This window comes from Ranitomeya imitator, chromosome 7 (genome assembly GCF_032444005.1).
Source record: "Ranitomeya imitator isolate aRanImi1 chromosome 7, aRanImi1.pri, whole genome shotgun sequence".
Taxonomy (NCBI): Eukaryota; Metazoa; Chordata; class Amphibia; order Anura; family Dendrobatidae; genus Ranitomeya; species Ranitomeya imitator.
In genome coordinates this window covers 3702088-3724525 of record NC_091288.1, presented here as the reverse complement: position 1 = coordinate 3724525, position 22438 = coordinate 3702088, and the positions used below count along the sequence as shown (strand labels likewise).

General features: G+C 52.5%; 1 protein-coding gene across 1 annotated transcript in view; it reads right to left on the bottom strand.

Moving 5' to 3' along the window:
• CFAP221 (cilia and flagella associated protein 221) overlaps nt 1-22438 on the bottom strand; it is a 204972-nt gene that overhangs the window by 86522 nt on the left and 96012 nt on the right. Inside the window, exons 9-11 of the mRNA XM_069732565.1 lie at nt 19826-19943; nt 18720-18831; nt 18137-18242 (exon numbers count right to left, since the gene is read on the bottom strand). Coding sequence (XP_069588666.1) covers nt 18137-18242; nt 18720-18831; nt 19826-19943 — 336 coding nt within the window. The remainder of the gene's footprint in view (nt 1-18136; nt 18243-18719; nt 18832-19825; nt 19944-22438) is intronic.

Here is a 22438-nt window from a genome sequence, read left to right as displayed (position 1 = left end):
CAGACGAAGAGAAGATGTAGGGTGCTGCAGCACTGTGGAGAGGACGGATAGGAGATAGACAGAGACGAGGAGGAGATGTAGGGTGCTGCAGCACTGTGGAGAGGACGGATAGGGGATAGGCAGAGACGAGGAGGAGATGTAGGGTGCTGCAGCACTGTGGAGAGGACGGATAGGCGATAGGCAGAGACGAGGAGGAGATGTAGGGTGCTGCAGCACTGTGGAGAGGACGGATAGGGGATAGGCAGAGACGAGGAGGAGATGTAGGGTGCTGCAGCACTGTGGGGAGGACAGATAGGAGATAGACAGACGAGAAGGAGATGTAGGGTGCTGCAGCACTGTGGAGAGGATGGATAGGAGATAGACAGAGACGAGGAGGAGATGTAGGGTGCTGCAGCACTGTGGGGAGGACAGATAGGAGATAGACAGACGAGGAGGAGATATAGGGTGTTGCAGCACTGTGGAGAGAATGGATAGGAGATAGACAGACGAGGAGGAGATGTAGGGTGCTGCAGCACTGTGGAGAGGACGGATAGGAGATAGACAGACGAGGAGGAGATGTAGGGTGCTGCAGCACTGTGGAGAGGACGGATAGGAGATAGACAGAGATGAGGAGGAGATGTAGGGTGCTGCAGCACTGTGGAGAGGACGGATAGGAGATAGACAGAGATGAGGAGGAGATGTAGGGTGCTGCAGCACTGTGGAGAGGACGGATAGGAGATAGACAGAGACGAGGAGGAGATGTAGGGTGCTGCAGCACTGTGGAGAGGATGGATAGGAGATAGACAGAGATGAGGAGGAGATGTAGGGTGCTGCAGCACTGTGGAGAGGACGGATAGGAGATAGACAGAGATGAGGAGGAGATGTAGGGTGCTGCAGCACTGTGGAGAGGACGGATAGGAGATAGACAGAGACGAGGAGGAGATGTAGGGTGCTGCAGCACTGTGGAGAGGACGGATAGGAGATAGACAGAGAGGAGGAGGAGATGTAGGGTGCTGCAGCACTGTGGAGAGGACGGATAGGAGATAGACAGAGAGGAGGAGGAGATGTAGGGCATTGCAGCACTGTGGAGAGGACGGATAGGAGATAGACAGAGACGAGGAGGAGATGTAGGGTGCTGCAGCACTGTGGAGAGGACGGATAGGAGATAGACAGACGAGGAGATGTAGGGTGCTGCAGCACTGTGGAGAGGACGGATAGGAGATAGGCAGAGACGAGGAGGAGATGTAGGGTGCTGCAGCACTGTGGAGAGGACGGATTGGAGATAGACAGAAACGAGGAGGAGATGTAGGGTGCTGCAGCACTGTGCAGAAGACGGGTAGGAGATAGACAGACGAAGAGAAGATGTAGGGTGCTGCAGCACTGTGGAGAGGACGGATAGGAGATAGACAGAGACGAGGAGGAGATGTAGGGTGCTGCAGCACTGTGGAGAGGACGGATAGGGGATAGGCAGAGACGAGGAGGAGATGTAGGGTGCTGCAGCACTGTGGAGAGGACGGATAGGCGATAGGCAGAGACGAGGAGGAGATGTAGGGTGCTGCAGCACTGTGGAGAGGACGGATAGGGGATAGGCAGAGACGAGGAGGAGATGTAGGGTGCTGCAGCACTGTGGAGAGGACGGATAGGAGATAGACAGAGACGAGGAGGAGATGTAGGGTGCTGCAGCACTGTGGAGAGGACAGCTATGTGGTAATAGAGATAAGGAGGAGATGTAGGGTGGTGGCAGACAGATGAGGAGATGTAGGGTGCTGCAGCACTGTGGAGAGGACGGATAGGAGATAGGCAGAGACGAGGAGGAGATGTAGGGTGCTGCAGCGCTGTGGAGAGGATAGGTATGTGGTAATAGAGATAAGGAGGAGATGTAGGGTGGTGGCAGACAGATGAGGAGATGTAGGGCAGTGCAGCATTGTGGAGAGGATGGGTAGGTGGTAGACAGAGATGAAGAGATGTAGGTGACATGAGCGAGTGATCTGATGTAGGGAATGAAAGGTAGTTGTGTGTCAAATATGACCCCAAGACAGCGAGCGTGCTGCTGGGGAGTTATGGTTGAGTCACCCAAGACAAATGCAATATCGGGCACAAGTATGTTAGTGGAGGGAGTTTTGGAGAGATTCAGGGCTAGGCAAAGGGAGGACATGATGTTAGAGACAGCGGACAGACAATCCCGGTAGTTATGGGGGTGATGACAGGAGACAATGAATATAATTGGGGTCATCAGCATACAGATGGTACTGAAACTGAATCTAGTGATGGTTTGTCCAATAGGGTAAATGTATAGAGAGAAAGAAGGGGACCTAGGATTTAGCTCTGATGAACCCCGACAGTAAGAGAAGGGGACCTAGGACTGAGCTCTGAGGAACCGCAACAGTAAGAGGATTGGGCCCACTACTGAACAATGAGGAACCAAGATAATAAGAAGAGGGGACCTAGAACTGAACCCTGAGGAACCCCGACAGAGAGAGGAAAGGACCTAGAACTGAACTCTGAGGAACCGCGACAGTAAGAGGAGGGGACCTAGAACTGAAACCTAAGGAACCACAACAGTAAGAGGAGAGGACTCACTGAACAATGAGGAACCCAGACAAAAAGAGGGGAACTAGAACTGATCCCTAAGGAACCACGACAATAAGAGAAGACCTAGAACTTAACTGTGAGGAACCCAGATAGTAAGAGGAAAGGGAAGGGACCTAGGACTGAACCCTGAGGAACGCCGACAAAAGGAGAGGATCTATTACTGTTCTCTGAGGAACCCCGACAACAACAGAAGAAACCTGAGGAACCCTGACAGTAGGAAAAAAGTACTGTCACGGATCCTTACTCCGTGGTGTCACTAATTCATCACGTGTCCGCTCTCACACATCACTTGGGGTTGTGCCTGCAAGGGTTAATCTATCTCCCCACTCTCAGTCCAGCATTCAAGAGAGATGTTACATTTGCCAGTGACACAATAAATCTATATATAGTCCACTGCACACGTATATATATACACACATATTTCACCACAAGTACCTAGAACTCAACACTGAGGAACCCCAACAGTAAGAGAAGAGCACCTAGAACGGAGCCCTGAGGAACCCCGATAATAAGGGAGGATCAAACATTTAACCCTGATAGTAAGAAGAGAGGAACTAGAACTGAGCCATTAGGAATTCTGACAGAAAAAGGAGAGGACCTACTAGCGAGCCATGAGGAACACCGACAATAAAAGGAGGGGACCTAGAACTGAACCATGAGGAACCACGACAATAAGAGGATCTAGAACTGAACTCTAAGGAACTCCCGTCAGTAAAGAGGAGAGGACCTAGCACTGAACCATGAGGAACCCCGACAATAAGAGTAGATGATTTAGAAATGAATCCTTGTGGAATCCAGACAGTGAGAGGAGAGGACCTAGTACTGAACCATGAGGAACCACGACAATAAGAGGATCTAGAACTGAACTCTAAGGAACTCCTGTCAGTAAAGAGGAGAGGACCTAGCACTGAACCATGAGGAACCACGACAATAAGAGGATCTAGAACTGAACTCTAAGGAACTCCCGTCAGTAAAGAGAAGAGGACCCAGAACTGAACCCTGAGGAACCACAACAATAAGAGGATCTAGAACTGAACTCTAAGGAACTCCCGTCAGTAAAGAGGAGAGGACCCAGAACTGAACCATGAGGAACTACGACAGTGGAGAAGAGGACCTAGAATTGAGCCCTCAGAAATCCTGACAGTAATAGGAGGGAACCTCTTGTATATCACTATATACCCCCAAAGTATATCATTATACAAGAGGATATATACCTCCAACAAATATCACTACACTGGAAAGTATATACACCCCAGTAGTATAGCACTACTGTATAATGGAGTGTATATCCCCTGTCCTATATATCACTACACTGGACTGTATATCATTCCTGTCGTATATCACTACACTGGAGCGTATATTCCCCTGTGGTATATCACTACACTGGAGAGTATATACCCCCTGTGATATATCACTACCCTGGAGCGTATAGCCCCCTGTGATATATCACTACACTGGACTGTATATCATTCCTGTGGTATATCACTACACTGGAGCGTATATTCCCCTGTGGTATATCACTACCCTGGAGAGTATATCTCCCTGTGTTATATCACTACACTGGAGCGTATATCCCCCTGTGATATATCACTACACTAGAGAGTATATACCCCCTGTGATATATCACTACACTGGAGAGTATATCCCCCTGTGTTATATCACTACACTGGAGAGTATATCCCCCTGTGATATATCACTACACTGGAGCGTATATCTCCCTGTGATATATCACTACACTAGAGAGTATATACCCCCTGTGTTATATCACTACACTGGAGAGTATATACCCCCTGTGATATATCACTACACTGGAGCGTATATCCCCCTGTGATATATCACTACACTAGAGAGTATATACCCCCTGTGATATATCACTACACTGGAGAGTATATCCCCCTGTGTTATATCACTACACTGGAGCGTATATCCCCCTGTGATATATCTCTACACTGGAGAGTATATCCCCCTGTGATATATCACTACACTAGAGAGTATATACCCCCTGTGATATATTACTACACTGGAGCGTATATCCCCCTGTGGTATATCACTACACTGGAGAGTATATCCCCCTGTGATATATCTCTACACTGGGGCGTATATCCCCCTGCGATAAATCACTACCCTGGAGCGTATATCCCCCTTTGTGATATATCTCTACACTGGAGCGTATATCCCCCTGTGATATATCACTACACTGGAGCGTATATCCACCTGTGATGTATCTCTACACTGGAGCGTATATCCCCCTGTGATATATCACTACACTGGAGCGTATATCCCCCTGTGATATATCACTACACTGGAGCGTATATCCACCTGTGATGTATCTCTACACTGGAGCGTATATCCCCCTGTGATATATCACTACACTGGAGCGTATATCCCCCTGTGATATATCACTACACTGGAGCGTATATCCACCTGTGGTATATCACTACACTGGAGCGTATATCCCCCTGTGATATATCTCTACACTGGGGCGTATATCCCCCTGTGATATATCACTACACTGGAGCGTATATCCACCTGTGATATATCACTACACTGGAGCGTATATCCCCCTGTGATATATCTCTACACTGGAGCGTATATCCCCCTGTGATATATCACTACACTGGGGTGTATATCCCCCTGTGATATATCTCTACACTGGGGTGTATATCCACCTGCGATATATCTCTACACTGGAGCGTATATCCCCCTGTGATATATCACTACACTGGAGCGTATATCCCCCTGCGATATATCACTACACTGGAGCGTATATCCCCCTGTGATATATCACTACACTGGGGCGTATATCCACCTGTGATATATCACTACACTGGAGCGTATATCTCCCTGTGATATATCTCTACACTGGGGCGTATATCGCCCTGTGATATATCACTACACTGGAGCGTATATCTCCCTGTGATATATCACTACACTGGAGCGTATATCCACCTGTGATATATCACTACACTGGGGCGTATATCCCCCTGTGATATATCACTACACTGGGGCGTATATCCCCCTGTGATATATCACTACACTGGAGGGTATATCCCCCTGTGATATATCTCTACACTGGAGCGTATATCCCCCTGTGATATATCTCTACACTGGGGCGTATATCCCCCTGTGATATATCTCTACACTGGAGCGTATATCCCCCTGTGATATATCTCTACACTGGGGCGTATATCCCCCTGTGATATATCTCTACACTGGAGCGTATATCCCCCTGTGATATATCACTACACTGGAGCGTATATCCCCCGGTGATATATCTCTACACTGGAGCGTATATCCCCCTGTGATATATCTCTACACTGGGGCGTATATCCCCCTGTGATATATCTCTACACTGAAGCGTATATCCCCCTGTGATATATCACTACACTGGGGCGTATATCCCCCGGTGATATATCTCTACACTGGAGCGTATATCCCCCTGTGATATATCACTACACTGGGGCGTATATCCCCCGGTGATATATCACTACACTGGAGAGTATATCCACCTGTGATATATCTCTACACTGGGGCGTATATCTCCCTGTGATATATCACTACACTGGAGCGTATATCCCCCTGTGATATATCACTACACTGGAGAGTATATCCACCTGTGATATATCTCTACACTGGGGCGTATATCCCCCTGTGATATATCACTACACTGGAGCGTATATCCCCCTGTGATATATCACTACACTGGAGCGTATATCCCCCTGTGATATATCTCTACACTGGAGCGTATATCCCCCTGTGATATATCTCTACACTGGGGCGTATATCCCCCGGTGATATATCACTACACTGGAGAGTATATCCACCTGTGATATATCTCTACACTGGGGCGTATATCTCCCTGTGATATATCACTACACTGGGGCGTATATCCCCCTGTGATATATCACTACACTGGAGCGTATATCCCCCTGTGATATATCACTACACTGGAGCGTATATCCCCCGGTGATATATCACTACACTGGAGAGTATATCCCCCTGTGTTATATCACTACACTGGAGCGTATATACCACTTTGTGATATATCTCTACACTGGAGCGTATATCCCCCTGTGATATATCTCTACACTGGAGCGTATATCCCCCTTTGTGATATATCTCTACACTGGAGCGTATATCCCCCTGTGATATATCTCTACACTGGAGCGTATATACCCCCTGTGATATATCACTACACTGGAGCGTATATCCCCCTGTGATATATCACTACACTGGGGCGTATATCCATCTGTGATATATCTCTACACTGGAGCGTATATCCCCCTGTGATATATCACTACACTGGAGCGTATATCCCCCTGTGATATATCACTACACTGGAGAGTATATCCACCTGTGATATATCTCTACACTGGGGCGTATATCCCCCTGTGATATATCACTACACTGGGGCGTATATCCCCCGGTGATATATCACTACACTGGAGCGTATATCCCCCTGTGATATATCACTACACTGGGGCGTATATCCCCCTGTGATATATCACTACACTGGGGTGTATATCCCCCTGTGATATATCTCTACACTGGAGCGTATATCCCCCTGTGATATATCTCTACACTGGGGCGTATATCCCCCTGTGATATATCACTACACTGGGGCGTATATCCCCCGGTGATATATCACTACACTGGAGCGTATATCCCCCTGTGATATATCACTACACTGGAGCGTATATCCCCCTGTGATATATCTCTACACTGGGGCGTATATCCCCCTGTGATATATCACTACACTGGGGTGTATATCCCCCTGTGATATAGCTCTACACTGGGGCGTATATCCCCCTGTGATATATCACAACACTGGGGCGTATATCCCCCTGTGATATATCTCTACACTGGAGCGCATATCCACCTGTGATATATCTCTACACTGGGGTGTATATCCCCCTGTGATATATCACTACACTGGAGCGTATATCCCCCTGTGATATATCTCTACACTGGAGCATATATCCCCCTGTGATATATCACTACACTGGAGCGTATATCCCCCTGTGATATATCACTACACTGGAGCGTATATCCCCCTGTGATATATCTCTACACTGGGGCGTATATCCCCCTGTGATATATCACTACACTGGGGTGTATATCCCCCTGTGATATAGCTCTACACTGGGGCGTATATCCCCCTGTGATATATCACAACACTGGGGCGTATATCCCCCTGTGATATATCTCTACACTGGAGCGCATATCCACCTGTGATATATCTCTACACTGGGGTGTATATCCCCCTGTGATATATCACTACACTGGAGCGTATATCCCCCTGTGATATATCTCTACACTGGAGCGTATATCCCCCTGTGATATATCTCTACACTGGAGCGTATATCCCCCTGTGATATATCTCTACACTGGGGCGTATATCCACCTGTGATATATCACTACACTGGGGCGTATATCCCCGTGATATATCACTACACTGGGGCGTATATCCCTTTGTGATATATCTCTACACTGGAGCATATATCCCCCTGTGATATATCTCTACACTGGAGCGTATATCCCCCCGTGATATATCTCTACACTGGGGCGTATATCCCCCTGTGATATATCACTACACTGGAGCGTATATCCCCCTGTGATATATCTCTACACTGGAGCGTATATCCCCCTGTGATATATCTCTACACTGGAGCGTATATCCCCCTGTGATATATCTCTACACTGGAGCGTATATCCCTTTGTGATATATCACTACACTGGGGCATATATCCCCCTGTGATATATCTCTACACTGGAGCGTATATCCCCCCGTGATATATCTCTACACTGGAGAGTATATCCCCCGGTGATATATCTCTACACTGGAGCGTATATCCCCCGGTGATATATCACTACACTGGGGCATATATCCCTTTGATGGGAACACGGTGGTGCAGTGGATAGCACTGCAGCCTTGCAGCGCTGGGGTCATGGGTTCTAATCCCACCCAGGACAACATCTGCAAAGAGTTTGTATGTTCTCTCCGTGTTTGCGTGGGTTTCCTCCGGGCACTCCGGTTTCCTCCCACATTCCAAAGACATACTGATAGGGAATTTAGATTGTGAGCCCCATCGGGGACAGTGATGATAATGTGTGCAAAATGTAAAGCGCTGCGGAATATGTTAGCGCTATATAAAAATAAAGATTATTATTATTATTATTATTTGTGATATATCTCTACACTGGGGCGTATATCCCTTTGTGATATATCTCTACACTGGGGCGTATATCCCCCTGTGATATATCTCTACACTGGAGCGTATATCCCCCTGTGATATATCACTACACTGGGGCGTATATCCCCGTGATATATCACTACACTGGGGCGTATATCCCCGTGATATATCACTACACTGGGGCGTATATCCCTTTGTGATATATCTCTACACTGGGGCGTATATCCCCTGGTGATATATCACTACACTGGGGCGTATATCCCCGTGATATATCACTACACTGGGGCGTATATCCCCGTGATATATCACTACACTGGGGCGTATATCCCCCTGTGATATATCTCTACACTGGGGCGTATATCCCCTGGTGATATATCACTACACTGGAGCGTATATCCCCCTGTGATATATCACTACACTGGGGCGTATATCCCTTTGTGATATATCACTACACTGGAGCGTATATCCCCCTGTGATATATCACTACACTGGGGCGTATATCCCCCTGTGATATATCACTACACTGGGGCGTATATCCCTTTGTGATATATCACTACACTGGGGCGTATATCCCCCTGTGATATATCACTACACTGGGGCGTATATCCCCCTGTGATATATCACTACACTGGAGCGTATATCCCCCTGTGATATATCACTACACTGGGGCGTATATCCCCCTGTGATATATCACTACACTGGGGTGTATATCCCCCTGTGATATATCACTACACTGGGGCGTATATCCATCTGTGATATATCACTACACTGGGGCGTATATCCCCCTGTGATATATCACTACACTGGGGCGTATATCCCTTTGTGATATATCACTACACTGGGGCGTATATCCCCCTGTGATATATCACTACACTGGGGCGTATATCCCCCTGTGATATATCACTACACTGGAGCGTATATCCCCCTGTGATATATCACTACACTGGGGCGTATATCCCCCTGTGATATATCACTACACTGGGGTGTATATCCCCCTGTGATATATCTCTACACTGGGGCGTATATCCCCCTGTGATATATCTCTACACTGGGGCGTATATCCCCCTGTGATATATCACTACACTGGGGCGTATATCCCCCTGTGATATATCACTACACTGGGGCGTATATCCCTTTGTGATATATCACTACACTGGGGCGTATATCCCCCTGTGATATATCACTACACTGGGGCGTATATCCCCCTGTGATATATCACTACACTGGGGCGTATATCCCCCTGTGAAATATCACTACACTGGAGAGTATATCCCCCTGTGATATATCACTACACTGGAGAGTATATCCCCCTGTGATATATCTCTACACTGGGGTGTATATCCCCCTGTGATATATCTCTACACTGGGGCGTATATCCCCCTGTGATATATCTCTACACTGGGGCGTATATCCCCCTGTGATATATCACTACACTGGGGCGTATATCCCCCTGTGATATATCACTACACTGGAGAGTATATCCCCCTGTGATATATCACTACACTGGAGAGTATATCCCCCTGTGATATATCTCTACACTGGGGTGTATATCCCCCTGTGATATATCTCTACACTGGGGCGTATATCCCCCTGTGATTTATCACTACACTGGGGCGTATATCCCTTTGTGATATATCTCTATACTGGGGCGTATATCCCCCTGTGATATATCACTACACTGGGGCGTATATCCCTTTGTGATATATCTCTATACTGGGGCGTATATCCCCCTGTGATATATCACTACACTGGGGCGTATATCCCCCTGTGATATATCACTACACTGGAGCATATATCCCCCTGTGATATATCACTACACTGGGGCGTATATCCCTTTGTGATATATCTCTATACTGGAGCGTATATCCCCCTGTGATATATCACTACACTGGGGCGTATATCCCCCTGTGATATATCACTACACTGGGGCGTATATCCCCGTGATATATCACTACACTGGGGCGTATATCCCTTTGTGATATATCTCTATACTGGGGCGTATATCCCCCTGTGATATATCACTACACTGGAGCGTATATCCCCCTGTGATATATCACTACACTGGGGCGTATATCCCCGTGATATATCACTACACTGGGGCGTATATCCCCGTGATATATCACTACACTGGGGCGTATATCCCCCTGTGATATATCTCTACACTGGGGCGTATATCCCCGTGATATATCACTACACTGGGGCGTATATCCCCGTGATATATCACTACACTGGAGCGTATATCCCCTTGTGATATATCACTACACTGGGGCGTATATCCCCCTGTGATATATCACTACACTGGGGCGTATATCCCCGTGATATATCACTACACTGGAGCGTATATCCCCCTGTGATATATCACTACACTGGGGCGTATATCCCCGTGATATATCACTACACTGGAGCGTATATCCCCCTGTGATATATCTCTACACTGGGGCGTATATCCCCGTGATATATCACTACACTGGGGCGTATATCCCTTTGTGATATATCTCTACACTGGGGCGTATATCCCCCTGTGATATATCTGTACACTGGGGCATATATCCCCCTGTGATATATCACTACACTGGGGCGTATATCCCCCTGTGATATATCTGTACACTGGGGCATATATCCCCCTGTGATATATCACTACACTGGGGCGTATATCCCCGTGATATATCACTACACTGGGGCGTATATCCCTTTGTGATATATCTCTATACTGGGGCCCCGGAGGAGGAAACATGACTGGGGGGAGGGGCAGACCCATAAAGCAGGCCTGCAGTTTTTAGATAGGGGGTTCCTGTAGAGTTGGGAGGAGCACTGTGCCTGATGCTTGCTGGAGGTGGGGTCCACCAGGGGAGACATGCCTCTCTTATCTCCGTCAGTCCTACAGGTGTTACTTCTGCATTACTTGGTGATGAGTGTCTCATTGTAGTTGTTATATCACCAGGCATATAGTGTTCCAGGTCTTGGTATATTATGGATAGTAACAGCATAAGACCAAGGGAAGAGCCATCTTCAGCCATGGTCCCCTAGAGGTTTCCTCCACAGGAGACTTCTCCTCCTGAGCACTGTAGGATGACTCTTTATAAGTCATGTATGTGGGGGTCTAGTTTATATGTTCACATCTTTGAATTGGTCTTTTATGTTAATTGTCACACCTGAGGTTCAGGAGTCAGGTGGAAGTTATGGTGGACGAATCAGATCTAGCATAGGATGTAAAATCTCATGGAGGTCACAGGCTCGGCTATGGGGGGCCGTGCGAACGATGTGGTATGGTGACGCTTTACGGCTGTCTGGCCTGGGGCGGTAGGTGATCTCATGGTGGTCACAGGCTCGGCTATGGGGGGCCGTGCGAACGATGTGGTATGGTGATGCTTTACGGCTGTCTGGCCTGGGGCGGTAGGTGATGTCATGGAGGTCACAGGCTCGGCTATGGGGAGCCGTGTGAACGATGTGGTATGGTGACGCTTTACGGCTGTCTGGCCTGGGGCAGTAGGTGATGTCATGGAGGTCACAGGCTCGGCTATGGGGGGCCGTGCGAACGATGTGGTATGGTGATGCTTTACGGCTGTCTGGCCTGGGGCGGTAGGTGATCTCATGGTGGTCACAGGCTCGGCTATGGGGAGCCGTGCGAACGATGTGGTATGGTGATGCTTTACGGCTGTCTGGCCTGGGGCAGTAGGTGATGTCATGGAGGTCACAGGCTCGGCTATGGGGAGCCGTGTGAACGATGTGGTATGGTGACGCTTTACGGCTGTCTGGCCTGGGGCAGTAGGTGATGTCATGGAGGTCACAGGCTCGGCTATGGGGAGCCGTGCGAACGATGTGGTATGGTGACGATTTACAGCTGTCTGGCCTGGGGCGGTAGGTGATGTCATGGAGGTCACAGGCTCGGCTATGGGGAGCCGTGAGAACGATGTGGTATGGTGACGCTTTACGGCTGTCTGGCCTGGGGCGGTAGGTGATGTCATGGTGGTCACAGGCTCGGCTATGGGGGGACCGTGTGAAGGATGTGGTATGGTGACGCTTTACGGCTGTCTGGCCTGGGGCGGTAGGTGATGTCATGGAGGTCACAGGCTCGGCTATGGGGGGACCGTGTGAAGGATGTGGTATGGTGACGATTTACGGCTGTCTGGTCTGGGGCAGTAGGTGATGTCATGGAGGTCACAGGCTCGGCTATGGGGGGCCGTGCGAACGATGTGGTATGGTGATGCTTTACGGCTGTCTGGCCTGGGGCAGTAGGTGATGTCATGGAGGTCACAGGCTCGGCTATGGGGGGACCGTGTGAAGGATGTGGTATGGTGACGATTTACGGCTGTCTGGTCTGGGGCAGTAGGTGATGTCATGGAGGTCACAGGCTCGGCTATGGGGAGCCGTGCGAACGATGTGGTATGGTGATGCTTTACGGCTGTCTGGCCTGGGGCAGTAGGTGATGTCATGGAGGTCACAGGCTCGGCTATGGGGGGCCGTGCGAACGATGTGGTATGGTGATGCTTTACGGCTGTCTGGCCTGGGGCAGTAGGTGATCTCATGGAGGTCACAGGCTCGGCTATGGGGGACCGTGTGAACGATGTGGTATGGTGATGCTTTACGGCTGTCTGGCCTGGGGCAGTAGGTGATCTCATGGTGGTCACAGGCTCGGCTATGGGGGGCCGTGCGAACGATGTGGTATGGTGATGCTTTACGGCTGTCTGGCCTGGGGCGGTAGGTGATGTCATGGAGGTCACAGGCTCGGCTATGGGGAGCCGTGCGAACGATGTGGTATGGTGATGCTTTACAGCTGTCTGGCCTGGGGCGGTAGGTGATCTCATGGAGGTCACAGGCTCGGCTATGGGGGGCCGTGCGAACGATGTGGTATGGTGATGCTTTACAGCTGTCTGGCCTGGGGCGGTAGGTGATCTCATGGAGGTCACAGGCTCGGCTATGGGGGGCCGTGCGAACGATGTGGTATGGTGATGCTTTACAGCTGTCTGGCCTGGGGCGGTAGGTGATCTCATGGTGGTCACAGGCTCGGCTATGGGGGGCCGTGCGAACGATGTGGTATGGTGACGCTTTACGGCTGTCTGGCCTGGGGCGGTAGGTGATGTCATGGTGGTCACAGGCTCGGCTATGGGGGGACCGTGTGAACGATGTGGTATGGTGACGATTTACGGCTGTCTGGCCTGGGGCGGTAGGTGATGTCATGGTGGTCACAGGCTCGGCTATGGGGGGCCGCCTGAGGGATGTGGTATGATGACGATTTAGGGCTGTCTGGCCTGAGGCGGTAGGTGATCTCATGGTGGTGACAGGCTCGGCTATGGGGGGCTGCCTGAGGGATGTGGTATGGTGACGCTTTACGGCTGTCTGGCATGGGGCGGTAGGTGATCTCATGGTGGTCACAGGCTCGGCTATGGGGGGCTGCCTGAGGGATGTGGTATGGTGACGCTTTACGGCTGTCTGGCATGGGGCGGTAGGTGATCTCATGGTGGTCACAGGCTCGGCTATGGGGGGCCGCCTGAAGGATGTGGTGTGGTGATGCTTTACGGCTGTCTGGCATGGGGCGGTAGGTGATCTCATGGTGGTCACAGGCTCGGCTATGGGGGGCCGCCTGAAGGATGTGGTATGGTGACGCTTTACGGCTGTCTGGCATGGGGCGGTAGGTGATCTCATGGTGGTGACAGGCTCGGCTATGGGGGGCCGCCTGAAGGATGTGGTGTGGTGACGCTTTATGGCTGTCTGGCCTGGGCAGTAGGTGATCTCATGGTGGTGACAGGTTCGGCTATGGGGGGCCGCCTGAAGGATGTGGTGTGGTGATGCTTTACGGCTCTCTGGCCTGGGGTGGTAGGTCATCTCATGGTGGTGACAGGCTCGGCTATGGGGGGCCGCCTGAAGATGTGGTGTGGTGATGCTGTCTTGCCTGGGCGGTAGGTGATCTCATGGTGGTGACAGGCTCGGCTATGGGGGGCCGCCTGACGAATGTGGTGTGGTGATGCTGTCTTGCCTGGGCAGTAGGTCATCTCATGGTGGTCACAGGCTCGGCTATGGGGGGCCGCCTGACGGATGTGGTGTGGTGATGCTGTCTTGCCTGGGCGGTAGGTGATCTCATGGTGGTGACAGGCTCGGCTATGGGGGGACGCCTGAAGGATGTGGTGTGGTGATGCTGTCTTGCCTGGGGTGGTAGGTCATCTCATGGTGGTGACAGGCTCGGCTATGGGGGGCCGCCTGACGGATGTGGTGTGGTGATGCTTTATGGCTGTCTGGCCTGGGCAGTAGGTGATCTCATGGTGGTGACAGGTTCGGCTATGGGGGGCCGCCTGAAGGATGTGGTGTGGTGATGCTTTATGGCTGTCTGGCCTGGGCAGTAGGTGATGTCATGGTGGTGACAGGTTCGGCTATGGGGGGCCGCCTGAAGGATGTGGTGTGGTGATGCTTTACGGCTGTCTGGCCTGGGGCGGTAGGTGATGTCATGGTGGTGACAGGCTCAGCTATGGGGGGCCGCCTGAAGATGTGGTGTGGTGATGCTGTCTTGCCTGGGCGGTAGGTGATCTCATGGTGGTGACAGGCTCGGCTATGGGGGGCCGCCTGAAGATGTGGTGTGGTGATGCTGTCTTGCCTGGGCGGTAGGTGATCTCATGGTGGTGACAGGCCCGGCTATGGGGGGCCGCCTGACGGATGTGGTGTGGTGATGCTGTCTTGCCTGGGCGGTAGGTCATCTCATGGTGGTGACAGGCTCGGCTACGGGGGGCCGCCTGACGTATGTGGTGTGGTGATGCTGTCTTGCCTGGGCGGTAGGTCAGACAGCTGAACTATCACAATATCCGGGACTCTGCCCGACTCCTGGTTGTCACAATCCGGGATATAATTAAAGTTGTGGCCATTTTACGTGTGTGTTTTGTATGTATTGGGGAGTTACTGGAGTTATGGTGGTTTTCAGGGGCACTGAGGGTCCATCCTGTGCCAGATCCATCAGTCATGGAAATTCTATTCACGACATTCACCTCAGATGTGAACAGAAATGTTCAATTTCACTGTCAGCAAAAAAAAAGGCTGAAAACCTGCACAAAGTCAACAGTTTTCAGAGCTGGGGTTTTGTGACAGTAGCATCCACAGTTTACAAGTCTTTCTCCTCCAACCTGTCCTGGTGATTTGTTACAATGTTTCAGTGCAGGTAACATGGACCAGTCTGGATATTACTGTAGCAAAGCCGCCCTGTGAGCATCCCCGGCCGCAGCGTCCTGCCCCCCACCGCATCCTGCCGCCCCCATGCAGCGTCCTGCCGCCCCCCCACCATCCTGTCGCCCCCGCAGCGTCCTGCCACCCCTGCAGTGTGCTGCCCTCCACCGCGTCCTGCCGCCTCCATGCAGCGTCCTGCCGCCCCCCCACCGTGTCCTGCAGCCCACCACGTCCTGCCACCCCCCGCAGCATCCTGCCACCCCTGCAGTGTGCTGCCCTCCACCGCGTCCTGCCGCCCCTGCAGTGTGCTGACCCCTACCGCGTCCTGCCGCTCCCCCACCGCGTCCTGCCTCCCCTGCAGTGTGCTGCCCTCCACCGCGTCCTGCCGCCCCTGCAGTGTGCTGACCCCTACCGCGTCCTGCCGCTCCCCCACCGCGTCCTGCCTCCCCTGCAGTGTGCTGACCCCTACCGTGTCCTGCTGCCCCCCCACCGCGTCCTGCCTCCCCTGCAGTGTGCTGACCCCTACCGCGTCCTGCTGCCCCCCCACCGCGTCCTGCCTCCCCTGCAGTGTGCTGACCCCTACCGCGTCCTGCTGCCCCCCCACCGCGTCCTGCCTCCCCTGCAGTGTGCTGACCCCTACCACGTCCTGCTGCCCCCCCACCGCGTCCTGCCTCCCCTGCAGTGTGCTGACCCCTACCACGTCCTGCTGCCCCCCCACCGCGTCCTGCCGCCCCTGCAGTGTGCTGACCCCTACCACGTCCTGCTGCCCCCCCACCGCGTCCTGCCTCCCCTGCAGTGTGCTGACCCCTACCACGTCCTGCTGCCCCCCCACCGCGTCCTGCCTCCCCTGCAGTGTGCTGACCCCTACCACGTCCTGCTGCCCCCCCACCGCGTCCTGCCGCCCCTGCAGTGTGCTGACCCCTACCGCGTCCTGCCGCTCCCCCACCGCGTCCTGCCTCCCCTGCAGTGTGCTGACCCCTACCACGTCCTGCTGCCCCCCCACCGCGTCCTGCCTCCCCTGCAGTGTGCTGACCCCTACCACGTCCTGCTGCCCCCCCACCGCGTCCTGCCTCCCCTGCAGTGTGCTGACCCCTACCACGTCCTGCTGCCCCCCCACCGCGTCCTGCCTCCCCTGCAGTGTGCTGCCCTCCACCGCGTCCTGCCGACCCTGCAGTGTGCTGCCCTCCACCGCGTCCTGCCGACCCTGCAGTGTGCTGCCCTCCACCGCGTCCTGCCGACCCTGCAGTGTGCTGACCCCTACCGCGTCCTGCCGCTCCCCCACCGCGTCCTGCCTCCCCTGCAGTGTGCTGACCCCTACCGTGTCCTGCTGCCCCCCCACCGCGTCCTGCCTCCCCTGCAGTGTGCTGACCCCTACCACGTCCTGCTGCCCCCCCACCGCGTCCTGCCTCCCCTGCAGTGTGCTGACCCCTACCACGTCCTGCTGCCCCCCCACCGCGTCCTGCCTCCCCTGCAGTGTGCTGACCCCTACCACGTCCTGCTGCCCCCCCACCGTGTGCTGCCTCCCCTGCAGTGTGCTGACCCCTACCGTGTCCTGCTGCCCCCCCACCGCGTCCTGCCTCCCCTGCAGTGTGCTGACCCCTACCGCGTCCTGCCGCTCCCCCACCGCGTCCTGCCTCCCCTGCAGTGTGCTGACCCCTACCACGTCCTGCTGCCCCCCCACCGCGTCCTGCCTCCCCTGCAGTGTGCTGACCCCTACCACGTCCTGCTGCCCCCCCACCGCGTCCTGCCTCCCCTGCAGTGTGCTGACCCCTACCACGTCCTGCTGCCCCCCCACCGCGTCCTGCCTCCCCTGCAGTGTGCTGACCCCTACCGTGTCCTGCTGCCCCCCCACCGCGTCCTGCCTCCCCTGCAGTGTGCTGACCCCTACCGCGTCCTGCCGCTCCCCCACCGCGTCCTGCCTCCCCTGCAGTGTGCTGACCCCTACCACGTCCTGCCGCTCCCCCACCGCGTCCTGCCTCCCCTGCAGTGTGCTGACCCCTACCACGTCCTGCCGCTCCCCCACCGCGTCCTGCCTCCCCTGCAGTGTGCTGACCCCTACCACGTCCTGCTGCCCCCCCGCAGCGTCCTGCCTCCCCTGCAGTGTGCTGACCCCTACCACGTCCTGCTGCCCCCCCACCGCGTCCTGCCTCCCCTGCAGTGTGCTGACCCCTACCACGTCCTGCTGCCCCCCCGCAGCGTCCTGCCATCCCCCGCAGTGCAGTCACCATCGCAGCTGATTGGCCGCTTCCTCCGCCACGTTCTGCTGCAGCAGCTCCTGGAACCGCGTCTCCTTCTCCGGACGAGTCTTCACCTTCTTGTGTGAGATTCCTGCTGAGCAAGAAAGAACGATGGAGCCGAAGACGCCTTGCCAGGGCCACACACCAGCCTCCGTGTCCCCTGCTCCAGTCACATCCAGAGCTGCAGCCAAATCATGTCTGAAAAGTTACCGCTCCGCCCCACAATGATCGCCAGATTCTGTCCCCTTGCTCTAATACGGAGGTTCTACTCGAGTCACATCCAGAGCTGCAAACTCAGTGATATGTTTACTGTCTGCAATGTATTTGTGCAGTGCATTATGGGGCATATTGTTCACCCGTAATCAACATAAAGTAAACCGCCACATACCCTGCCCAAGCACTGAACACCGAGATAACCAAAAAAGAAAGGCAGACCGCAGCTCTGGAGGTGACTGGAGGATAAGATCTGATGTAGCAGCAGAATAGTGACTGCAGCTCTTGAGGTGACTGGAGGATAAGAGGTGATGAAACAGTGAGTCCGTGAATACTACAGCCCTCATCGTGGTGTTACCTCCCCGCAGGTCTCTGGCGCTCAGCTTTCCCGACTGCTGGTTTAGAATGGTGGACACAGCATGAGGATTGGAGAGATTCACGGGAAATCTCAGCTTCTGGAACTCTGTGACCTGCAGTGGACAAGTGAGTGGTCAGTGTGACGGCGGTCAGTGTGACGGCGGTCAGTGTGACGGTGGTCAGTGTGACGGCGGTCAGTGTGACGGCGGTGTGAGGCAGTGACTGGTGCTACATGTGATGGTCGCTGTGTGTTCCCCCCCAGGATGCGCACGGAGGTGTATTGCGGCCATGAGAGGGAGTTGCAGTCACAGGCGTAGCTGTGGTTGCAATGCAGGCTAAAGTGAGTATAGGTCTTGGACATGATGATTGTCCAAGACAGATTTAGGGAAAACCTGTTCTGGGCTTTTTTGTTGAAATGAACTACAGGATGGTAGTGTGCAGTCTTTTTCATTCCTGGCAGGGTTTTCCATGTGGCTGAAGGCCACAGGTTGCGAGTTAAAAACCCTGCAGTATAGAGTTTGGGTGTTTCAGGGTCACAGTCAGTGTCAGTCTGGTTTTTGGAGGAGTACAGAGCAGGAGGCTCTGCAGAGCTCCACCTGTGTGAGGAAACACAGGCCAGAGGAGCCAAACGGCCAAGGCAGCTGAAAAGCCTGGCACCCCACAGTGTACACAGCGGTGCAGTTGCCCATGGCAACTGGTTTCATGAGGTGGACTGGCGTGTTTAGTGACTGTAAACTGGAGGATATGGTTCCCGGCTGCGATCCGGAGGATATCGTGTGCAGTTTTTTTTTTAGCTGAACATTAAAGAGACGTTTTGCTTTGACCTTTGCTGGATCACTGCCTCATCATGCATAGAGTGCTACTGCTGCACTACAGCAGTCAGTGTGAGGGTGGTCAGCGTGACGGTGGTCAGTGTGAGGGTGGTCAGAGTGAGGGTGGTCAGTGTGAGGGTGGTCAGCAAGACGGTGGTCAGCGTGATGGTATTCAGTGTGAGGCTGGTCAGCATGACGGTGGTCAGTGTGAGGGTGGTCAGCGTGACGGTGGTCAGTGTGAGGGTGGTCAGTGTGACGGTGGTCAATGTGACAGCGGCTGTGACGGACGAATTACCTGTGATGCGCTTTGCTGCAGACTCCGCAAATGCTTCCTCTTACGGGACGCCCCATATGGTCGGTGTCCGCCCTGAAGTCGCCCTTTGGGTGAGTTCTGCTTCTCGGGCTGCACCGTCCTGATGAGATTAGAGAGCAGTATAATATAATATCCAGCTGCCTCCATGTTGTGCTACTAGATGGCGGACCCCCATTATACAGGTCCTTCTCAAAAAATTAGCATATAGTGTTAAATGTCATTATTTACCATAATGTAATGATTACAATTAAACTTTCATATATTATAGATTCATTATCCACCAACTGAAATTTGTCAGGTCTTTTATTGTTTTAATACTGATGATTTTGGCATACAACTCCTGATAACCCAAAAAACCTGTCTCAATAAATTAGCATATCAAGAAAAGGTTCTCTAAACGACCTATTACCCTAATCTTCTGAATCAACTAATTAACTCTAAACACATGCAAAAGATACCTGAGGCTTTTATAAACTCCCTGCCTGGTTCATTACTCAAAACCCCCATCATGGGTAAGACTAGCGACCTGACAGATGTCAAGAAGGCCATCATTGACACCCTCAAGCAAGAGGGTAAGACCCAGAAAGAAATTTCTCAACAAATAGGCTGTTCCCAGAGTGCTGTATCAAGGCACCTCAATGGTAAGTCTGTTGGAAGGAAACAATGTGGCAGAAAACGCTGTACAACGAGAAGAGGAGACCGGACCCTGAGGAAGATTGTGGAGAAGGAGCGATTCCAGACCTTGGGGAACCTGAGGAAGCAGTGGACTGAGTCTGGTGTGGAAACATCCAGAGCCACCGTGCACAGGCGTGTGCAGGAAATGGGCTACAGGTGCCGCATTCCCCAGGTAAAGCCACTTTTGAACCATAAACAGCGGCAGAGGCGCCTGACCTGGGCTACAGAGAAGCAGCACTGGACTGTTGCTAAGTGGTCCCAAGTACTTTTTTCTGATGAAAGCAAATTTTGCATGTCATTCGGAAATCAAGGTGCCAGAGTCTGGAGGAAGACTGGGGAGAAGGAAATGCCAAAATGCCTGAAGTCCAGTGTCAAGTACCCACAGTCAGTGATGGTGTGGGGTGCCATGTCAGCTGCTGGTGTTGGTCCACTGTGTTTCATCAAGGGCAGGGTCAATGCAGCTAGCTATCAGGAGATTTTGGAGCACTTCATGCTTCCATCGGCTGAAATGCTTTATGGAGATGAAGATTTCATTTTTCAGCACGACCTGGCACCTGCTCACAGTGCCAAAACCACTGGTAAATGGTTTACTGACCATGGTATTACTGTGCTCAATTGGCCTGCCAACTCTCCTGACCTGAACCCCATAGAGAATCTGTGGGATATTGTGAAGAGAAAGTTGAGAGACGCAAGACCCAACACTCTGGATGAGCTTAAGGCCGCTATTGAAGCATCCTGGGCCTCCATAACATCTCAGCAGTGTCACAGGCTGATTGCCTCCATGCCACGCCGCATTGAAGCAGTCATTTCTGCCAAAGGATTCCCCACCAAGTATTGAGTGCATAACTGAACATTATTATTTGTTGGTTTTTTGTTTGTTATTAAAAAACACTTTTATTTGATTGGATGGGTGAAATATGCTAATTTATTGAGACAGGTTTTTTGGGTTATCAGGAGTTGTATGCCAAAATCATCAGTATTAAAACAATAAAAGACCTGACAAATTTCAGTTGGTGGATAATGAATCTATAATATATGAAAGTTTAATTGTAATCATTACATTATGGTAAATAATGAAATTTAACACTATATGCTAATTTTTTGAGAAGGACCTGTATATGTACTACAGACGTAAAGCACAAACCGGGCACATCGGAGACCTGAGGTGGAGAAAGACGTTTTGTAGATTTTCTATAAGTTTCCTTATATTCATATCTTTGTGCATCGGGGCGGGACTGTGGGCGGACTGTAGGCAGGACTGTAGGCAGGACTGTAGGTGGGACTGAGGGAGGGCTCTAGGTGGGACTGAGGGAGGGCTCTAGGTGGGACTGAGGGAGGGCTCTAGGTGGGACTGAGGGAGGGCTCTAGGTGGGGCTCTAGACGCGGCTGTAGGTGGGACTGAGGGAGGGCTCTAGGTGGGACTGAGGGAGGGCTCTAGGTGGGGCTCTAGACGCGGCTGTAGGTGGGACTGAGGGAGGGCTCTAGGTGGGACTGAGGGAGGGCTCTAGGTGGGGTTCTAGACGCAGCTGTAGGTGGGACTGAGGGAGGGCTCTAGGTGGGGCTCTAGACGCGGCTGTAGGTGGGACTGAGGGAGGGCTCTAGGTGGGACTGAGGGAGGGCTCTAGGTGGGGCTATAGACGCGGCTGTAGGTGGGACTGAGGGAGGGCTCTAGGTGGGACTGAGGGAGGGCTCTAGGTGGGGCTCTAGACGCGGCTGTAGGTGGGACTGAGGGAGGGCTCTAGGTGGGGCTCTAGACGCGGCTGTAGGTGGGACTGAGGGAAGGCTCTAGGTGGGACTGAGGGAGGGCTCTAGGTGGGGCTTTAGACGCGGCTGTAGGTGGGACTGAGGGAGGGCTCTAGGTGGGACTGAGGGAGGGCTCTAGGTGGGGCTCTAGACGCGGCTGTAGGTGGGACTGAGGGA